At 46.1% G+C, this 22,595-nt stretch overlaps 1 protein-coding gene across 2 annotated transcripts in view; it reads left to right on the top strand.

Moving 5' to 3' along the window:
- The window catches only part of ATRN (attractin), a 149,159-nt gene that overhangs the window by 107,651 nt on the left and 18,913 nt on the right, over positions 1-22,595 (top strand). For both annotated transcript variants that reach the window (XR_007777543.1, XM_050974261.1), the window contains exons 26-27: positions 7,839-7,917; positions 21,022-21,129. Coding sequence is in view for 1 of the 2 variants with exons in the window: in XM_050974261.1 (XP_050830218.1) it covers positions 7,839-7,917; positions 21,022-21,129 (187 nt within the window). In the remaining variant the exon portion in view is untranslated. The remainder of the gene's footprint in view (positions 1-7,838; positions 7,918-21,021; positions 21,130-22,595) is intronic.

Raw genomic sequence — 22,595 nt, 5'->3', positions numbered from 1 at the left:
GCACTGTCTGGGTTGCCTGTGGGGTGCAGAGGGGCATGGAAAAGCAGGAACCTGGTCATGCATTCAGATGGCACCAGGCAGCGTGGAGCAGGACACAGGACTGGTTTTCATTTCATTTAGGAGCTGGCTCCTGTGGTCAGAGGGCTGTGCCTCACATTTAGAGGGGCTGTTGGATTCCTGGAGTTCAGCACCAAGCCAGGCAGGGGGCTGTGTATGACGCAGCCTTAATTTGTACACATGAATGTGTTACTTTAAGCTAAGAAAATGTCAGTGGATAAAGGTTGGGTAGAACGGTGAAGTTCGGAGGTCGTTAATATGGCATTATAATCAGAGCCAGAGGAGAAATGATATTCCAGCCATTGTTAACCTTTGCAAAGCTAATGAACTGCAGGGAAACTGAGTTTTCTCTTTCCTCCTCTCTGCTTTTCATAACACAGCTCTTTAATTTACAGATTGTGCAGCTGTCTTTTAGCACATAGTTTGAGCTATTTTGACAATTTCTACTGAACAATTTTTATTCATATCTGTGCTCTCTTATTTTCCAAAAAATCTGTCTGCCAGCACACCTATCCCAGGTACTAATCACCAGTGTACCTTTATGTACAGAAGATGTAAAAATATTTGTGGCCTTGTAAACACATATTATTGCCCAATAATCTTTCCCCCTTTTTCTTTCCCCCTTTTTCTTTCCCCCTTTTCTTTCCCCCTTTTTCTTTCCCCTTTGTGCTTCCCCCTTGTTCTTTCCCCCTTTTTCTTTCCCCCTTTTTCTTTCCCCCTTTTTCTTTCCCCCTTTTTCTTTCCCCCTTTTTCTTTCCCCCTTTTTCTTTCCCCCTTTTTCTTTCCCTTCCCTTCAACCTTCAGCCTAGAGAGCACTTGAGAGACCTTATTGGGATCTCTATATCCTTAAAAGGAGTTCAAAGGAAGATGGGGATGGACATTTAAGTGGGACCTGTAGTGATGTAACAAAGGGTGATGACTTTAAATTGAAAGAAGGTCTATTAAGACTAGATCAGGGGAGAAGTTTTTTGTGCTGAGGTGGTGAGACACTGGAGTAGGCTTCCCAGAGGAGGGGTGGATAGCCCCTCATTGAAACATTCCTCTCCAGGCTGGACAGGGCTCTGAGCAGTCTGGCCTGGTTGCAGATGTTCCTGCTGACAGCAGAGGGGTTGGACCAGATGTCCTTTGAATGTCTGTCCAAACCAAGCCATTCCATGGTTCTATTCTGTGATCTCATCCTGAGCTTTACTACATGGATTTACCAAATACTTCAGGTGTCTTCTACTGCACTTCTCTGCTGGTTCTCACATGCACAGCTCATTTTGTTTCTTGCCTGCTGTTTGTCTTGTCTTCATTACCTGTCCTTGAAACAGCTTCTAAGGGAGCCCAGTGTCTGCTCCAGTCCAGAGGGAGGTGTTGCTGCCCATGCAGGGTGGTTGAAGCTGGATATGAGGTCCCTCCCCAGCCCAAAGCAGTGTGGATTCCATGATCCAACATGTCCCACGGAAGCCTTACAATGATTGTTAGAGAAATGGGTGTTGTTTCACAAATGGAACAAAAGCTGCCAGTTTAGTGTTTTCGTGGTGGCACATTAATGTGCCCAATTAGGGTCTGAATTATGAGTGGAAATGGTGTAGCTTTAGTTTGATACAAAGAATTGGACTTCTTCCTCAGAAAAACTTGAGCAGAACTGTTTGCTCACTACAAGACTCAGGCAGATGGTTTTATGTGTTGTATATTGTATTTCCTGACTATATGTATTTTCCCTGTGTTTTCATTAAGTGGGAATGGCCTCCTGCAGTAATTCAAATCTGTAGTTATGCTGCAGATATTTTATTTACTCTTGTTGCTTATTAAGTAATTTTTTACTGCAGCACAAATGGCATTACTAAATAGGTGCTTAAAATACAGTCTGAGTCCATTGTTTTTGTTTTTTTTTTTCTTAGAAAAAGGAAGAGCTTGGGAATATCTTCACATTATCTCTAACAAAATTAAGAAGATTAACAGTTCAGCATCCATAACTTCCTTCTTTCCATGTTCTCAGCACTCTTTACTTCATCCTCCATAATCATAGAATAGAATCATAAGATCATTGAGGCTGGAACAGCCCTCAGATAGCAAGTTCAAGCACTCCCCCAGCACTGCCACCACTGCCCCTGTCCCCAAGGGCCTCATCCACAGGGCTGTGAAATCCCTGCAGAGATGGGGACTCCAGCCCTGCCCTTTCCATGAGGAATGTCCCCAGTGCCCACCCAGACCCTGCCCTGGGGCCGTTCCCTCTGCTCCTGTCCCTGTTCCCTGGAGCACAGCCCGACCCCCCGGCTGTCCCCTCCTGGCAGGAGCTGTGCAGAGCCACAAGGTCCCCCTGAGCCTCCTCTGCTCCAGGCTGAGCCCCTGCCCAGCTCCTCAGGGATTCTCCAGCCCCTGCCCAGCTCCTCAGGGATTCTCCAGCCCCTGCCCAGCTCCCTCAGGGATTCTCCAGCCCCTGCCCAGCTCCTCAGGGATTCTCCAGCCCCTGCCCAGCTCCCTCAGGGATTCTCCAGCCCCTGCCCAGCTCCCTCAGGGATTCTCCAGCCCCTGCCCAGCTCCCTCAGGGATTCTCCAGCCCCTGCCCAGCTCCTCAGGGATTCTCCAGCCCCTTCCCAGCTTCCTCAGCTGCTTCTCCTCAGACTTGCTGTCCTGATTCTGGCTGGGATGAGTTAATTTCTTCTCAGGAGCTGTTCTAGTGCTGTGATTTGGGTTCAGAGTTAATGCTGATAAGACACTGATTGGTGTTGCTATTTGGGTTTTGCCAAGTTGTGTTTCTCAGACGTTTGTGGGTTTTGTTTTTTTCTCTTGCTCTGCCAGTGAAGAGTGACTCAAACTGGGAGGGATCATGGCTGGGACAGGTGAGCCCAACTGGCCAGATGGGTATTCCACAGCTCAGAGCACTGTGCCCAGTGTGCAAACTGGGGGAGCCACCTGCAGGGGTCTGATCTGGGAGGGGGGGCTGGCACTGGTGGGCAGGTGCTGGGCAGTTTTATTGTGCATTAGCTGTTTGGTTGGTTTCTTTCATTTTCTTTTTAATATCATTGTTATTATTAGCTATTTATTGTATTTTATTTTGTTTTCCATTATTAAACTGTTCTTCTCTCAGGCTACAAATTTTACATCTGATTCTCCCCCCACTCCTCCAGGGTGGGGGAGAGGAGAAGGGGGCTCAGTGGCTTTGCAGTGCTTCATTTCCACCTGGGTTTAACCCGTGTCCCTGTGCTGCAGCCCCTTCCCTGCCTCCACTGCCCTCCTCTGCCATAACCAGGGTGGGCTGGGGCTTCTTGAGCCTTGTGCCATCTTCAGCAGAGGATGAGGTCAGGAATCTGGCTTGATGGGCTGCAGGCAGCTGTTTGGCACCAACCACGTGCATGTTATACACTTGTTCCAATTATCTCAAGGATTAATGCATCCAGCACTTTAAAATGTGTCCTGTAGCTCTCTAGCATATTAAAATTTACTTGTAAATAGCACTTAAATAGCTTCTAATTCATCAAAATAACTTGGGCTGTATTTCTAGTAATCATGGCAGTGCTTTCTGAAATTATTAAGTGACCTGTATATGTTAAAGCACATTAGCAGTGAGGCTGCTGTACATTTTGGTGTTTAAAGCTGCCATTTTTTACAAGCAATTCTGATGTGGATAAACATTTCATGAGGGTTTAATAATTGGGCCCTAATACACCAGATGGATTTTCTTCTCCCCTCCTGAGAACGCATCACAGTAAAGTGCTGATGGAGTTTTCCAGACATCTAAAAACGAAAGTGTACTTGTTTGAAAAGCTTTAAGGATACCAGGAGTGGAGAGAATATTCTGTGTGGAAAAGGAGATTAAAGTCCAGAATAAAACCAGTTCAGGTTTTTGTGTCACTGTGGGAATACCCTGTGGTAGCCTGAGCCGATCAGCTGAGGTTTCACGTGTGTGTTGAGGCCAGATGAGGAGAGATTATTTATAACCACATTGCTCATTTATTGTACTTAAATAATCTAATGAATAATTAAGAATAAATTATTAAAGCTATTTGCCAAATAGGCTATTGCCCATAAAATTTAAACGTATCTCCTCCCTGCATTGAAATATTTATGCTGTGTAAGCAGAAATTTTTATAACGGTGTGAGCCAATGGAAGCTCTGCTTGGTAGAACCTGGCTGAAATGGAGTCAAGGTCAAATTTCCCTGGGATGAAAAACTCTCCAGGGTGTTAGGTGGCTCTTGATGGTTCTTTTTCCTTCCAGTCTGGTTCCACACTTGGGTTTGATGATTTCCTTTTATTCTTTTGGAGGAATTTACCTGGTCTCAAACTGTTTGTGTCACAGGCTGTAGGAGAATGGAAATCCAACAGTTGACAGAAATACAGAATAGATTGGGTTGGAAGAAAACTTAAAAAACACCTTGTAGCACCCCCTGCCATGGCAGGGACACCTCCCACTGCTCCAGGTGTTCCAAGCCCCAGTGTCCAGCCTGGCCTTGGGCACTGCCAGGGATCCAGGGGCAGCCCCAGCTGCTCTGGGAATTCCAGCCCAGCCCCTGCCCACCCTCCCAGCCAGCAATTCCTTGCCCAGATCCCAGCCCAATCTCCCCTTTCCCAGTGGGAGCCATTCCCTGGCTCCTGTCCCTCTGTCCCTTGTCCCCAGTCCCTCTCCAGCTCTCCTGGAGCCCCTCCAGGCCCTGCCAGGGGCTCTGAGCTCTGTTTGGAGCCATTTGAGAATGGGGAAGCTTCAGGGAGAAGACCTGGGTGAAGAGTGGATTTCTGGGATGAAGGATTCTCTTGGTAGGCTGTTATTTTTGCCAAAAAAAAAAAAAAAAAAAGAGAAGGAGAGGGCAAAGCAAATCCTGCAGTAAATGTTTATTTTGAAAGTAATTTGTAAGCAGGTGGATATTGATGGCAGAGATGTGTGTGAAGCTGTTGAGAGAGCAGGGCAGAGCACAGCCCTACCCAGGACTCTGCCAGCCTCAGCTCTCACTCCAAATCATTTCCCAACATTTCTCTCTCTGCATGCAGCTGCTTCTTTCTGCTGCTTCCATATCTACAAAGTTGCTTTCCAGAGAAAGTTGGAAAAAACCCTTCTTCAAAGCTACTGATGCTCACATCAGGTCTTTTAACTTATTTCAGGATGGTTTAGGCTAAGTAAATGCAACAATAGATCTTGACTTTGCTCAACCCCTGGGGCTCTTCCAGCAGGTGATGGACTGCAGCAGGCTCTGCCTTTTATTTCTCCCCGAGTGCTTCCAAGGGATGTTAGTTCAAGGGGGAAAATATATTTCCTTAGTGATTTTATAGCTTTTGTGGGTATTTGCTGCCTCCTTGTGACAATACAAAGATGTATGGTGCTGTTCCTTTGAAATACAACGGTACTGTGGTGAGCATTTTAGGAGAAGTTTTTATTAGTCTTTAATTGTTAATTCCTCTCTGTATTTTCTCAAGAAAGTCTTGGCTGTGGTGCCAGAAATGGGCAGGAAAGAGAAACCGGTGATGGACTCTGGAACATGCAGACTTGTGCAGTGTTGTATTTTGGAAAGGGGATTTGGTAGTAAAGGTGATCCTCTTAGTTCTTCACTCTAGCTTTCTTCTCCAAAGGAGTAAATAATATGTAGGGAGACATATTTACAGTGCCACCAAAAATGTGGCGTCTGGGGACATGGTTTGGTGGTGGCCTTGGCAGTGCTGAGTTAATAATGGTTGGAGTTGATGATCTTAGAGGTCTTTTCCAACATAGGTTCTGTGATTCTATGAAATCGACTCAAAATAAGAAATCCAACAGTTTTCATTGCTGAGGTTGCTTTTTTCCTAAAAAGGGGCCATCCTTACAGCAGTTCAGCATGTTTTGATGTGTGTCTTCCATTTGCTGTGTGTGTTTCTGGAGCTGTCTGATGGATACACGGGACTGGAGCGTGCTGTGGTGTAAAGGTGGAGACCTCACTGACTTTGTGGCTGAGGGTGGCACAATGCAAGTTCATCTGTAAGCCTGACCTCCTGAGAAACTCCTCCTGAGAACCTCCTCTGAAATGGATGATTTAACAGAGGTGCTTGAGATGAATGGCATTTTTGGCACTGCTGGCATTTTCCTCTGCCCTTTGGATTTCCATCTTCCATTCCCCAAATAAAGGTGTACTGAGGAGGTAAACACTGATGAGCCCTGGCAGCAGCTCATGTTGCACATAAACTGCATCTGAAATCATAAAATCAGGGAATGGTTTGTTTTGGAAGGATCCTTAAAGCCCATCCAGTCCCATGGCAGGGACACCTCCCACTGTCCCAGGTGCTCCCAGCCCCAGAATCCAGTCTGTCCTTGGGCACTGCCAGGGATCCAGGGGCAGCCACAGCTGCTCTGGGCACCCTGTGCCAGGACCATCAAGTCAAATGAGTGCACAATTTTTAATATTATATGCTATATGATAGTGAAGCATCTTTCTGTGCATATCTAAGCCTGAAAAATGTAATCCCATCACTGACTGGCTGCCTTTGGGTGTCTGTGCCCCATCCATGGGGTTTTCATATCACGTAGTCTGTAGATGGTGATATGGCAAGAAGAACTGTCTCCTCACCTTTTGCATTTCTCAGGGAATGGTTCCTGCTGTCTATCCTGGTGTTTAGTTATAGGCATTTCCAAGTCATATATCACAGAGTCATTCAGGTTGGAAAAGCCCTCTGAGATCAGCAAGTTCAAGCATTGCCCCTGTCCCCAAGTGTCACATCCACAGGGCTGGGAAATCCCCCCAGGGGTGGGGACTCCAGCCTTGCCCTGGGTAGTTCCAAGGCCTGGCCACCCTTCCCATGAGGAATGTCCCCAGTGCCCACCCTGAGGCCGTTCCCTCTCCTCCTGTCCCTGTTCCCTGGAGCAGGGCCCAACCCCCTGGCTGTCCCCTCCTGGCTGTCCCCTCCTGGCAGGGTGCAGTGTGAGAACATCCTGCAGTCCTGGGCAAGTTCTCTCTTGGAGAGAAAGCCCTGTGCATGGTTACTGTGGATGCTGCAGCTGAGCACGTAAGTCACCTGTTCTGATGAAACTTCCTTCCATGGAAACTTTCCTTTAGCCTGTCTTTCAATACATGCTGGAAGGTGGGGAGAGCTTTGGAGATGTTTTCTGTAACGTGTCAGTGCAGTCCTTGAGGAAGGAGGCTTCCACTGGGGCTCAGATTTTAATCTTAGCTTGTGTGCCTTGAAGTTGCTCATTAGGTATTCAGTGTGATAAGATCATATCTGTCAATACAGTTGGTTATTATTGTAATTATTATAATAATGATGATTATTATTACTACTACTCTTTTTTAATATATCTGCTTCCCTGCATTTTCCCCAGAAATTGATATATTCATTCATCCTTTTCCCCTCCTCTTTTGATGAAGAAAGCCAATACAGATTTGGGGAAATCAAGAAATGCCTGTAGCTCTGCAACAGCCCGCCTGCTCTACACTGTATCTTATTTTTGTAATTTAGAAAGGAAATAATAATCAATTTTCTCTCCTTCTTTCAAGGCTTTTCTTTTTGGGGATTGGTTATCCTCTCACTTAAAGTATCACCAGAGATAGGCAATAATGGCTTTTTAAATCTGATTAAGTCTTTCAGCCTTACTGTCATTTAAGGAAGTCAGATAAGGAACTTTGAAACAACAATATAAATAATACAAATAAGTGTGTCGTTCCTCACTGGGTATCAGAAGCACTGAACTGTGCTGGATTATCTTTCTTCAGTGTATCTCTAATATATGAACTTTTCATTTAACTTTGCATTTCCTAGAGTTTTTCAGCTGCCAGTGTGTTATGAGCAAGAGCAATAAAATGTTATTTTCTATTTTTTTTCCTTTCCTTTCCAGTTGTTTCCTGTCATTGCTCCTGGTGGCAGCTGTGGTTTGGAAGATTAAACAGAGTTGCTGGGCATCACGACGGCGAGAGGTGAGAGGGATAAATTGTTGTTCCTTAAATGACTTTGTAATAGTTGTTCTCTCTAGATGCATATTTATTCACATATGCATTACATTAACCTTAAATTGAAGGCTAAGCTAATTCAGTTAATGCTGCTATTTAGGCCTTTAGAGTATTTTTGATTACAGTTTCAGTGACAAATTGTTATTTTAGTATCCTGATGCTGCAGTTTCTGTGAAGCACCAAAAAAATAGGGGTGAATATCCTGAATTCCCAGAACTTCTGTTTCTAGACAGCATAAGTATAAAACCACATAAACTAGGAGATTCTTTATATCTGTTTCAAAACAGGAAACAGAAAATAGAAACATTAGCTCTTGTGTAATATATTAAAAAAAAAAGTCAAATCCCCATTTTCAAATTAAATCTTATCCAGATATTTTGGGTGGTTGGTTTTTTCCCCCCTGGAACATTAGGGGCATAAGAAAAAGACAGGGAAGCCACCCAGTAGCTTACTCCTTAAAAATGTGAATTTTAGAGCCAAAGTTTTTTCCTCTTCACCTACCCATGGTCCAAATGAGCTTCACAACTTTTTGTGTTTGCATCATGTAAATAACTTAGTGCTTTACACCCCCAAAATCTGGTTCCTCCTTGCTTATCCCTGGTTTATTTTTGTTCACTCCCTTCCTTTCTTGCTTCTCCATGGAACCCGATCTCCTGTCCCACCCAGAGCACTCAGGGTGACCCAGGTCAGGTGGCCGATTGCTGTGGCACCAAGAACGTGTCCTCAGTCCCCGTTTCTCAGCACCAGGGCCCACGTACACCAGTTGTGTTTGTAGGGAAGTGCTGGGTGCCACGAGCAGCTGCCCACACACCCATCAGCTTTCCTTGGTGGGTGCTAGGAGCACAGAACGTGCAGCTATCACAGGTGGGGCTGGGCTGCACCTGGAATTATTTTTAGGAGCTTTGTCTTGTGTTAATCTGTTTATTTCTATGCAAAATGAGGGAAGCCAACCATCCCTGGAGCGAGTCCATGTGCACTTCCTGTATACAGTTATCTCTGTGTCATCACCTCAGGCCAGATTCCCTAAGGAATGGGGCATGTTTCTCCCCTGCTTTGGGATTTTCAGGTGAGACCTGCCCATTCCTCCAGGTTTTCCTCCCAGCTGTTCTGCTGGGATGAAGCTCTTGGCAGCTGCAGACCACCTGTGTCACTGTTGTGTTCAAGAGCGGTTTGTTCCCATGTAGGAGTTGATCAAGAGGATTTGGGGGATTAATTTTTATGGTGTTAGAATTCTTTGCAAGTTCCCGTTTCCTGCATATCTTCAGAAATCTGTCGCTGGTTGTGCTTTACAGTGCAGTGGTGTGAATAATATGAATTTATTCCATATGAGGAGCTCCTCTCTGGTAATAAAGCAGGATGATGTCTGATAACTCTTCTCCTCTTCTTTCTCTTTCTGCTTCAGATGTTTCTGCTTTACTGGTGAACTCACTGCAGAATATAATCATTGCTTTTCAAACAGATAACCCTTAATCTTGAAAATAATGGAAGTCTTTGAGGTATTCTGTATTCTCTGAAGGTAGATAAATTTTTACTAGGGCAGCTGGTTTTTTCCTGCTCACTTTCTTGGCAAGAAACTAAGCTGGAGTCAGCATAACATCCCCTGTGGCTCCTGGGGTTAAATGTAATCTAGGAATGTATAAGGAATATAGACCAAGAAGTTAATACTGTGCTTTGGAGTTAAAGTATTTGAGTGGTGGACTAAGTGAGAAATGTCTCATAAATTAAGTTACAGTCTGATACATGTTTTAAGGAAAAAAAAAACAACCCTGGAGTACTGGCAGCATATTGGCATGTTTCAGTCTAAATTCAATCTACATGTGTGGCTGTTTAAAAGGCAATTCATCAGGGTGGTCTTTCCAGGCACATTCCTCTCTTTTGCTGTTATTTATCTTGCTCTCTCTTTTTATCTAGTGACTCTTTCTTGTAATTAATGGATCTTTGCTGTTCCATTCATTTTCTGTTAAAAATACTTGTAAATCTTGAGGAAACAGTTTAAAATCTTGTTGTGCCATAATTACATATATTTATACACTTTCTCCAGAAGCAGAAGTCCACCCAAGAATTTGTTATCTAAGATGATTTTATAGCTTGAAGGTGGAGGGTTTTTTCACTGACTGTTGATAAACCTAAGCAAAGGTCTCTTCAGTAGTTTTAAGTAGTGATCAATGCCCATCCCCCTGGCAGTGTCCAGGCCAGGCTGGACAGGGCTTGGAGCACCCTGGGATAGTGGAAGGTGTCCCTGCCCGTGGCAGGGGTTGGAACTAGAAGATCTTCAAGGTCCCTTCCAACCCGAAGTGTTCCATGATTCTCCAAAATGCTGCTGCCCTGAAGGAAGATCACTCTCCGGTTTGGGCTGTGTTTTTAGCAGCAGTCAGGTTACAGTCACCTGTTTCTCATGTCTGTAGTAACTCTAGTAACTTCCCATGCGTGTAGTAGCTCTGTGCTTGTTCTCTGACTTTAGCCCAGAGGCCAGTAAGATATGATGCAATGTGCAGGCAATTCCCAGCTGTCCATCCCTCCTGCTTCCAGCAGGAGCACTGCAAGTGCCCAAATCCTTACGGCAGTGCTGAGTGAAAAGCTGATGGCTGAGGCTTATTCTGAGATATGTGCAGGGCAGAAGGGACTGTGCTGACAGGTTTAGGGGTCAAAATTACACAGCCAGTATTGCTTGGGAAATGTGCTGGGAGACGGCAGACAGCTGTGCTTGGTGTGGCTGGGGAATGGAACACAGCAGCATCATTTGCTTGAAACCAAGTTTGCTTTGCTCCTTATGGAGGAGGCAGCATGCTACAAATCCAAAGTCTCCATCAGGATCTTGCAGAGCACACAAGATTCTCCTGCCTTTTCCTTTTCTGTATTTCAGCTAAACCTCTCTGCCCAGCTGCTTGCATGTGTCTGTCAGTGCTTCTCAGCCTCCAGGGTCTGTGGGGTGGGCAGACACAGCATAGCCAATGTGGGCTTGTAGGAAAATGAGTTTGGAACACTGAGCTGAAGTTCAGGCCTTGCAAAGAGTAAAACTTGACCTGCAGTAAAAATGGGAATGATTTGTGTCATATGAGGCATTCAGGAGATGGAATTGTAAACTGTGTGTTTATTTCCTTGCCATTGAGCCCCGTGTTTGAGTATCTTCAGGCATCTTAAAAAGGGAAAATAGAAATAAAAAGGCAGCTTTTATTGGAGGCTCAGAGTGAGGTGAATGACATTAGGAAATAGGGATAGGAAACCTCTCTGTCTTGTCTGTAGAAAATGACATGTTAAAGGAATCACAGTGCTAATAGAGAATAATGCACAAAGTATGAGCATGATGTTAGAATTTCAATATGCTCATCTGCTTGTCCGGAATTTTCTGTTCTATTGTTCTGTTTTTGCATCCAAGTCCTCTTCACCCTCAGTCTTCTTTGTTTCCTTCACTGGGAGCAAGGAATAGCTCCCTCCCAGCAAAGGGAGTGTGGCTGACCCAGGGTGGGGAGGGTCAGCTGGATCACTCCCTGTCCCTCTTTGGAATGTGGGGGGAATATCAATAGCAACCACCTACAGGGATAATTAAATTTGGGTGTCTGGAGCTCCATTTCACCCTTAACAAAATGATCTGTATTTTGCCTCCTTTCTTGCCAAAGCTATGTAAGACTGAATATTTGTACTCTGCAAGTCACCCAATTATTCAGGAGGGGGTTTGTGTATTGATTCACTGCAGGAATTATCCTTCTCTGTCTCGACCTCATTGCTGAAACCTTTTTCCCTCCCAGGTGTATTCAGAACTTAGTTATGCTTCTATTTCCACTGGCATCCTCTGCTGTAGCATCCGTGCACACAATGCCACGAAGGCAAGCAGATCCCTGTGTTTTTTACAGCAAAGATGTTCCAAGGGATCTGTGCTGTGTGTTACTTATTGCCCTGCCTTCCTTTTCTTCCCCTTGCTGCTCTCATCCCTTAGTATTTCATTCATCTCTTAGATCTTCTCTCTTAGAATGTAATTAAGGGCCTCGTTGGTCAAAGAAAAAGCTTTAGATTTGGACTGTTGGCAGCTAACTGTAATTCAGGATCTTTGTCATTGTTTAGAGTCTTCAGTGGTGTTTTGGACCAGGATCTGCTCCAAATGATTTGGTATCAAACTTATGCAGAAATGTTAAAAGGTCTGGCAACAAATTTCTCTAGATTTGGGCAGTCCCAGGTGCTTTGGAGGGTTTACTGGTGTATTCTCCAAGCTCCCAGCAGCCATTTGCCATATAGATCTTCTTGATCCATAGCACTGACAGCACTGTTTGGTGTCTGCAAGCAAAAAGAAAATATTAACCTTGGGTTTGGGGTAGTTTGTAGGGAAAACAAGAACTGGAGGAGTGAGAAATCACAGCCAGCAGGAGACTGAGGAGGTGAAGTCACGTGGTGCTCACAATAATTTCTGCCATTACATGAAAAACATGAACCTGGGTATCTTTTTTTTAAGCAGTGCAGGTGGGTTTGCTTCCCAGAATAGCTGTTCCCAGGACAATAGACTGAAGTGATGGTGGCCATGGTGTTTTAAAAGCTGTATGTAAATTTCCATTTCCTGCATTTATGAGTAGTAAAATAAGAATTCAGTGTTACTGTTAGGTGTTACCAGTTACTGGAGAACTGTGTCCACACTACTCTCAGCAATGTTTTGGGTGGAGATGGTGGAGAACAACACTGCAAGGTTAATTTGTTATCTGGAAGATGAGCAAGAGTTTAAAGCGTCACAAATTCCTCATTTTCTCCAAGGAAAAACATATTGAGGTTTTGGTGATGCAAATCAGTGGCTGTGGAAAGGAATCATCTGGGAAATGGATTTGTAGAGAATTTTTCAAGTTTGATAGAAGGTTTTTATAGAATCATAGAAGATTCATGATGGGATGAGGATCTTCTAAAGGATCAGCCAAAAGTTGATGTCCCCCCATGGCAGGGGATTGGAGCTAGATGGACTTTAGGTCCTTTCCAAACCAAACCAGTCTGTAACACCCAATGTCTACAATGTCTTTTGGGGGTAAAAAAGTAAAAAGCTGTTCTGTTTTTCTCCTGTTTTTGATGGTGAGAGTGGCAATGCCAACAATTTCTATTTTTAGAAACATGTCTCTCAGAATGAGTGCTTTTGGAAGGACCTTTTCTAGGTCAATCACATGGTGCAATTCAGTGACTCGTGCTAGGCAGGAGGTCAGATCAAATAATCGTAACTTTCCGCTCTCCCTAAATTTAAAATCCATGAATGGGAACCAGCTCATAGTGCCAGGAGGCTTTTTCCGAAATACACTGTGTGCTCTGCAGTCATCCATGTGGCTTTGGTCACCAACTGAAGGAAATTGCAGCAGAAATAAGAGATGCCCTGAAGAGGAAAAACATCCCAAAATATTAGTGCTGACAAGAGATTCCTGCCTAGGGGGGAAATTGATGGTCTGCTTTTGTTTGAACATGCTGCTGTCACTTCTGTGCCCAGTGCAGCTCCTGGGGGGGGACTTGCAGATGGCCAGTTCCAGCTGACCAGCTGGATCCCCAACCTCTCTGTGCTGGACACCTTCAGGTGGGGCTGGCAGCCACAGACCACGGAGCTCTTGTGACAGAGTCCTCAGGGGAGCTGGTGCTGGAGAATTCAGGGGGGTTTATATCCCATAGAAGAGCTGGTGGAGCTTGAGCAAAGATGAAGCTGCAGTATCACTCTTGGGATACCAGCCCATTGGATCAAACCTTCTGTTTGGCAGGGGGTGGAACTGGATGGGCTTCTAGGTCCCTTCCAACCCAAACCACGCCATGATTTTATGATTCTATCAAGCCCAGCTCTAGGAGAGTTCAAACTTATTAAAAAAAAAAGCCCACTACTGGTGTACTGAAGCTGTTCTCATTTCAGACTCCAAGCTCTCTTTCTGATGGTAGGCATCAGCTACCATCACAGGTATCTAATTTAGTTATTTGGAAAAATCAGGGACGGATTGTGTAATTATTTCAGAAGAGCTCCACTCAGTCAAAGCTTCATTGTGCTATTGTGTAATTATCAGGTACTGGTGTATATTTTAGTCTGCATGGACTAGATCCTTCTGGTCTTTTAAAAATGATCTCATTCTTCTTATTAAAGGTCAGGATTTCTACGCCCTCCTACTGGGCATGATTATGATGAATAACTTGCTTATCTTAATCAGCCCTGAATTAAATATCTTCTGTCATTTCAGCATGAGGCAGCTTCCCAGAAGCTTTGCTTTCTGGTTTGTTATAGTTTTGAAGTGTGGAAATGCCTGTTGAGAAGGATTTGAACATTAATTCTCTCCTCCTCTCTCTTTCAACATAGCCTGCAAAGTCAGTTACAAAACTAATTTGCTAACATTAATATGTGCGCTGCTCTAGGGGCTTAAAAACTTAATTTTCAGTGGTGATGAAAGCATCAGAGAAAATTGTTTGTTTGTTGACTTTTATGGTAGTTAGTGTAATGGTAGTTAAATACTTTAAATCACTTAGTTCTGAGACATTTGTGGCTCATCTTCATGGAATATTTATGGCTTGTATGTTTATTTTTTGCTGATGGCAGTTTTTGTTTTGGAAGGTAATTCTCTTTCCCCCAAGGTTGCCAAGTTATGATGACATAAAGCAAATGTTCCTACAGCAGGATCTATATGTTACTTCCAAGTAATGTACAGTGATTCTCCTATGGAGCCAGGCTGGGAGAGCTGGGAATGTTCCCCTGGAGAAGGGAAGGCTCCAGGCAGAGCTCAGAGCCCCTGGCAGGGCCTGCAGGGGCTCCAGGAGAGCTGGAGAGGGACTGGGGACAAGGGACAGAGGGACAGGAGCCAGGGAATGGCTTCCCACTGCCAGAGGGCAGGGCTGGATGGGATCTTGGGAATGAGGAATTGTTCCCTGGCAGGGTGGGCAGGCCCTGGCCGAGGTGCCCAGAGCAGCTGTGGCTGCTGCAGGCTGGTGACAAGCTGTGTACGAAGGGGACACCACGCTCACAGGGTTCCCAAGAGAAGGTTCCAGCCCTGGTGGCAGTGGCAGCTTGATGGAGCTGCACATCTGCAGGGCCAGCTCCAACAGGTGCTCAGGCCCCATGGAATCAGGGACTGGTTTAGCTTGGAAGAGACCATAAAGACCATCTAATCCCACCCCTGCCATGTACTATGGTAGGGACACTTCCCTCTGTCCCAGGCTGCTCCAAGCCCCAATATCCAACCTGGCCTTGGGCACTGCCAGGGATCCAGGGGCAGCCCCAGTTGCTCTGGGCACCTGTGCCAGTATTTCACTATTGTCCTCCTTGAGTTCCTACTGTTTTCCTTCCTGGTGTGTTTTCCTTCCCCCCTCAAAAAAAAAATTAAAAAAAAAAAAAAGAGACAAAATGCTCATGTAGATACTGGAGTTCCTTCTAAGTTCTAGATCACTGTTTTGATAGAAAGAGCAAATGAAATCCAGGAAATGTGACTTTGTTCTGGAAAAATCACCATTATTTCATGGCTGAAAATACCAGAGCCCTATCCCCAAAGCTGCTGTGGCCCTGTGCTCAGGCAGCAGTCTCTGCAGGGGCAGTTGCTGAGATGGATGTAAGCAGGATGGTTATATGGAGCCTCGTGGCTGCTTTATGCTGGGAATAAAATGTCCAGGCTTTTCCTGTCAGGAAGCACAGCATAGGTTATATTAGTCAATTAACCTGGTAACCTGAATAGCTGTTTGTCTCCTCTGAGAGAGCCTGCACTACTGCCTAGCAAGGCTTTCCTCACTTCCTCGGGAGGTTTTTCTCCCATCAGTAACACACTCTTCATTTTAGATTGTCCATTACTCAATGTGTGTGAATTAAAAATATTCCTGGTGGGAATCATTTTATTTGAAGGGTTCCAGGCTGCGTTGGACTGGGCTTGGAGCAGCCTGGTCTAGTGGAAGGTTCTCCTGGTTTAGGACAAATTTGGGAGAAAGCCTCCAAAGGGGTTCCTCTAGAAAGGAAATTCAAGCAGCCCCTCCCCCAGCTGCTTCGGGAAAAGATTTCCTTGGAGAAAAGTGGAAAAAACAGGCAAAGCCTTCACCAGCACAAAAAATGAACCGTATTAAACAATAACACCTCTCACTGCAGAGATGGCACACTCAGAAGGTCCCTCCGTGGGGCTGTGGCTCGGCTCACTCAGTCTCTGATCAGTCTCTGATCAGTCCCTCCAGTGCTGGAAATGCCCCAGCCCAGGCTGGCCAGGTGGGCACAGGTGTGAGCTGCTGGTGCTCTGCTGGGTGTTCAGTCCAGAGCAGGTTTAAACAGGTCCAAAGAAAGAATAAAACCACAGTCCAGGGAACTTCTGTGCCTCAGCTAGCTAAAACTAACTAAAAGCAAAGGAGAGCTCTGTCCCACTGTCTGTCCATCTGCAGACAACAGTCCAGGAGCAGGAATGTGGAGGAGTGAGTGCAGTGTCTGCAAACAACCTGCTGCTTCTTCTCTCCCCCTTTGCTCTCAGAAGCAGCCTGAAAGGTGCAGAACTTATTTCTGGGCTAAACAGAGCGGTGGGGATGCGAGCATCATAAAGTCACCCCAGGAGAAAGGTGAAACATAGCAGGGGGTGGAACAAGAGGGTCTCTCAGGTGTCTTCCAACCCAAACCATTTCATTATTCTGTGATACGGAAAAAAATCACACTCAATGCAAATGAAAGGTGTGCACATTCTCACAGTTTACAGTTATATAAATATTAAAGGCCAGAGGTGTATTCCAGGACAGGCTTTTTGATGTGATTTCTTTGTAAAGCTGTCAAACACTTTGCCTTTAAAATCCTCTTTGGGCCAAAGTGATTTCAAATATTCTCAGGTAGTCCTATTAATTGTGTCATCTGAAAAACCAGGGTTTGCTTGAATGAGTATTGAGGTTCATTATTTGAAATCTCAGAAAGCCCATCTTTAGGACTGAAGGAAAGGAAGGATCTGGAGTATCTAGATGTTAAGAGCTGCTGACTTGTAAAGCCATGCTCAGCCTCTTGACTGGGGGGGAAAAATCACATTTTCTCCCTTACAGCATCATAAAATCTTTTAATTAAAATTTTGACACACCAAACAAATATTGAAGGATTGATATGTGTGTGGGTTAACAGGCATGGTGCAAGCCTTGGGGTAAACTGTGACATTAAAGTTTTCCAACAATTATTGCTTAAATTAGTTCTTAATTTTTAGGGGGAACTTTGTAACATGACTTGTGCTACACCAGAAGCTGGTGCAAGGAAAAGGATGTTCCCTTAGGCATTTGCTGCTTTGGTTGCGTCCTGGACCTCTGATTTTATCTGGTTTGGGCATTTTTATGCTCAGGTGAGAGCCCACCTGCAGAGCTGCCCCAGCCCTGGGCAGATCCCAAAGGAAAGGTGGGAATTGTGTCCCTGTGCCCTCCCTCAGGTGAGAGCCCACCTGCAGAGCTGCCCCAGCCCTGGGCAGATCCCAAAGGAAAGGTGGGAATTGTGTCCCTGTGCCCTCCCTCAGGTGAGAGCCCACCTGCAGAGCTGCCCCAGCCCTGGGCCAGCAGCAGGAGGACGTGGAGCTGCTGGAGAGAGCCCAGAGGAGGCCCCGGAGCTGCTGCAGGGCTGGAGCCCCTCTGCTCTGGAGCCAGGCTGGCAGAGCTGGGAATGTTCCCCTGGAGAAGGGAAGGCTCCAGGCAGAGCTCAGAGCCCCTGGCAGGGCCTGCAGGGGCTCCAGGAGAGCTGGAGAGGGACTGGGGACAAGGGACAGAGGGACAGGAGCCAGGGAATGGCTGCCACTGCCAGAGGGCAGGGCTGAATGGGATCTTGGGACTGAGGAATTGTTCCCTGGCAGGGTGGGCAGGCCCTGGCCCAGGTGCCCAGAGCAGCTGTGGCTGCCCCTGGATCCCTGGCAGTGCCTAAGGACAGACTGGACAGGGCTGGGAGCAGCCTGGGACAGTGGAAGGTGTCTCTGTCTTTGGCAGGGGTAGAACTGGATAATCTTTGGGATCCCTTCCATTCCAAACCATCCTGTGTTTCTATATCCTCAAATCTACTTTTGACTTCAGTAGGAGTCATGTTGCCAAATTGCACATTTTCTTTAGAAAAATAACTTCCTTTGAAGAACTAATAGCTTTTAGTTCTTCAGTCTCGTGGACATCTTCATCAGGACAGCTTGTTCATTGATTTTATAGCCATTAAACAAAGCACTTTGCGATAGCTGAAGGGGACAATTACAGGAACAACAACCCAGCAATCTGTTTCACACTTGCTTTCGTCTGCAATCTGCTGGTGTGCTTTAAATACCCGAGCACTCCTCGCGTCCTTTTCCCCAAGTGTGAGTTACACACAAGTTTGCTTACCAACCCTCCATTTGCGTGGATTTGTTGGGTTTTTGCTTCGTGACAGTATCTACAATCTGCTCAAAATGCCTTTTTTTTCCCTTTCGTTTTTTTTTTCAAAAATTAAGGAACACTTTACCACATGCTTTTTATGGCAGTAAAATTTTACCCTTATTTTTTAGCTAGACTGAGAGCCATAGAAGCTCATACACCCCCCCAAGCTTATCTACATTGACCTCTTCCTGCCTTGCCTGCACCCCCAAGTCACAGAGACAGTCCTCTACAGTGAAAGAGTCTCAACATTACAGGTGATTGGCAAGGCAAAGACCATGGAAGGTTCCAGAGGGTGGCAATGAGTGGCGTAGTGCGGCAATCCGTGTTTTTCCTGGGCCTTATAAGAGTCCAATCCGCTAGCTTAAGACTCTAGCCCACACAGACCTGCATAGACGAAGGTAAAAGACGAGAGGCTCTTCTCCACGTGGGTGCAAGTATCCTGTTTATTGGCTTGGGGCAGGACACAGGTGATGGGTCACCCAGGTACAACAGAGGCCGTGGAGCTCTCACACAGGAGCTTTTATACCCTAGGGGGTGGGGGCGGGGGAGAGAGCCGGAGCCAATGGGATGGCATTGGGGAGGGGCAAAGTACCTGTGGGACAGACCAGGTGTGTGTAACCGGGGGGGGGGTGTGAGGGGGAAACCATGTGATGAGGGAGGGGGAAAATCCCTCTGCTTTACCCAACATGCTCAGTAGAAATTGCCCATCACCAGTGCAACAACTAAATAAACTATTTAGTGCAATACAACAGTGTAGGGTCTCGTTGGAGGCCTGTCTCCAGTGGTGACCCCCAAGGTTCTGTACTGGGCCCAGTGTTTGGTCCATCAGTGATTTGGGTGAGGGCTGGGTGGCTCCTGGGCAGTTCCCAGTGACACAGAGGTGGCAGGAGCCTTGGGGATCTGTGCTGCCCTTCAGATGGACCTCGACAGCTGGGAGGGATGGGCAGAGAAGAACCTGCAGAAATTCCACAGGGACAAATGCAGGGTCCTGCACCTGGGGAGGAGCAGCCAGCAGGTCCTGGTGGACAGCCAGCTGTCCCTGGGGACCAAGGAGCCACTGGGACCCTGGGGGCAGCAGGAAGAGCAGTGCCAGCAGGGCTGGGGGAATCCTGCCCCTGTGCCCAGCCCTGGAGGCACCTCTGGAGTGATCCTGCCCCTGTGCCCAGCCCTGGAGGCACCTCTGGAGTGATCCTGCCCCTGTGCCCAGCCCTGGAGGCACCTCTGGAGGGCTGTGTCCAGCTCTGGATCCTCAGCGTGGAGGGAGGACGTGGATGTCCTGGAGCAGGGCCAGCAGAGGCTGTGCATCTGAGGGAGGGCCTGGAGCATCCCTGTGCCCAGGAGAGACCCAGGGAGCTGGGGCTGCTCAGCCTGGGGAGGAGCCCCAGTGAGAGGGGCCTGGGCCCTGGCTGTCCCTGGTGTCCCGGTCTGTCCCAGTCTGTCCCTGTGTGGAGCAGGCCCAGGCTCTGCTCCAGGCCCAGCCATGGCCCCAGAGCCACGGGCATGGACTGAGCCCGGGAACGGGGTGGCACTGGATGGTCCCTAAGGTCCCTTCCAATCCAAACCATTCTGGGATTGGGTGATTCTGGGAATCAGTTCCAAACAATGTTGCTGGATCACAGCCCCTTCCTTTCACCCTCTTCTGTGCTGCATGGGGATATTGGGGCACAGTGCATTTTGTGGGGTTTTCTATGGTGCTTTTTGAGTGCTGTAAATGATCAGTTTGGGCTTGGAGTGTCAGATTGCCCAGAATTAATGGGAAAATGCAGGTGGCAATGGTGGGAGTTCTGGAGAGCATTTGGTGGTGCCTCAGTCCAGCTTAAAAACAGAGGATAATTGGTATTGCTGTAATAAGTAGTGATGGTAGATGTGTGAATCTGTGTGAGAGCATTGGGCAGTTTCTGCATTTAAGGTTAAGAGCTCTGGGTTTTCTCATGCTGCACAGTGTTTGCCTCTTCCCTTATTAAACAGAGACACCGAGTCCCATTGGGCCCCTTGCCTCATGGAATTCTGGCTTCTGCCTCCCCTGTCGGGCTGTGTTGTCACTATCAGACATTAGTCACTGGAGCCAAAAAGAAGTGTGTCTACAGCTCAGCTAAAACTGAAACGCTGTTTCCAGCCCAGCTGCGTAGAAAGTATCTGGGTTTTGTGTGGTAAAAAGGGGAAGCTGCATGGAAATGCTTAGAAGTGCTTAAGAGCAGAACAAAGAGATGTCTTGTGTCATGAGGGGTTGTGGGGATTTGCCCAGGAAAAGGTTTTTTATTTTGATAAAACATTTTGCAATAAGGACATATTTGACATTTTCTGTATTCAGCAAGGAAACAATAAAAGAAGGGGATTATTCAGTAGAAACCTGACAGTGTTTTGGTGGTGCTGTTATAAAAAATAGCAACTTCATTCTTACAGTAGTTACATACTGCTGCTAGTTTAATTTTAAAATGAATCCCACAAATCCTACGGAATGGGAATCAGACAGGTGATAACAAACAGCAGCCTAAAAAGTAAATAACTGCTTTATGGAGACTCAGATCGTTTTCCCTCCCAGACATGTCAGGCTCACATTGTGCATTCAGCTTTACTTGCAATACTTTGTTAAAGTGTAGTAATGTGAATATTTACCATTACTGGTATTCTTAAGGCGATTAAAGCCCCTGGAGGGTATTTTTCCATATTCACTGATGTCCCTTTGTATTGGGCAAAACCTTTTAGATACATTTGTCTTTCATTTTGTGTCAGAACAATATCATGATAATATTTTTCTGTTTAATAAATTAGCAACTACTGCGTGAGATGCAACAGATGGCAAGTCGCCCCTTCGCCTCCATCAACGTTGCCTTAGAAACAGATGAGGAGCCACCAGATCTCATCGGGGGAAGCATAAAGGTGAGAGCTGGGCCTTTGGGATGGTCCTCACCACGATTAACCAGGGATGTTTTACACAGCCATCCCAAATCCTCTCCTTTTGTGTATACCTGCAAGAAACTGTAAGTCCGGGAGGTCCAACAGGTGCCATTTTAATTTGCTTTTATCCCTTCAGATATTCAGTGATAACTCTTGGGCTGGTTATGATTAGTCCAGTACTAAGTTTCTCACACTCTCTTACTGTAACAAGAGAGCTAATTCTTAAAAAAAAAACAAAAACAAAAACCTAACATGTATTTTAATCATTGTAAAGCACTTAAAAGCAGTCTGACCCCAAATTTTCTATTTGTAATAATTTTTAAGTGTTGGCCTGAGTACAGGCATTAAGGTTGCCTGTATAGCTTTAGCTCTTCCTTGTTTATGTGTAAATATGGTCTGGCATGGCAAGTTTAATACTTTTCCGTGTGATTGTAGTCCTGCACCACGTTCTGAGTGGACTTTGTAGAGAAGCAGCTTTTCAATATATTGAATCACAGAAGAGTTAAGGTTGGAAAATCTGAGACCATTGACTCTAACCACTGCCCCGTGCTCACACAAGTGCCACAACCACAGGGTGTTCAGATCCCTCCAGGGATGGGGACTCCACCCCTGCCCTGGGCAGCTGTGCCAGGGCTGGGCAGCCCTTTCTGGGAAGGCATTTTCCCTAATTTCCAGTCTAAACCTCTCCTGGTGCAGCATTAGACTGTTTCCTCTCATCCTGTCTTGTACCTGATTTGGAGCATCGTGGAAGTAAGGGAAAATTTGCCAAGGTCCTCAGTAATTCAGGTAATTGAGTATCTGGACCTCTCCTTGGATGCTCTGACTGGTTCTCCTCCCCACTGACTTTCTTTTGACTCCTGATCCTCAGATTTTCTGATTTTTTTATAACTTCCCTGCTTCTGTCATGAGGCTGGTACTGGGAGTCATTACCTCTAACAGCTCACCAAGACTTGGGAATCCACCCTTGCAAAATTGGATTGTCACTCACCAAATCAGACTGAACCTTTATTTCATTGCTCATCAAAAAGGCCGTGGGATGCATGTGGATGTTCATGGGGCTGGAGGCAGATCTGGGAGGATGTAGCCTGGCTACTGATGTTTTTGGCTTGCAGTTGTCTGTCTGGGGTCCTCCCCTTCATCTTCTTGTGTTGTCTGGAAGGAGCTAAAAACACCTCTCCTGTGGGATCAGGCCAGAACAAAGCTGCTCTAAACTTTTTGATCTCTGACAAGTTGTCTGTACTCAAACTACAGAGAGTATAAACTCTGGATCTCTTCAGTTCTGATGAGTGTGTTATTCCTCCTCTTGTCCTGCTGCCCTCATCTTATCTGGCCTCCTTGGGTTTCTCTGGAATGGATGGAGAAGCTGGTTTGAAGCAAACTAAGACAGACTGTGGAGAAATAGCCTATTTTAGACCCAGAAATCATTAGGAACTGGTAACTGTCTCTGT

The sequence above is a fragment of the Serinus canaria genome, chromosome 4 (genome assembly GCF_022539315.1).
Source record: "Serinus canaria isolate serCan28SL12 chromosome 4, serCan2020, whole genome shotgun sequence".
In the NCBI taxonomy this organism is placed as follows: Eukaryota; Metazoa; Chordata; class Aves; order Passeriformes; family Fringillidae; genus Serinus; species Serinus canaria.
Note: the sequence above shows the minus strand (reverse complement) of the source record. Positions and strands in the feature narration are given on the sequence as shown.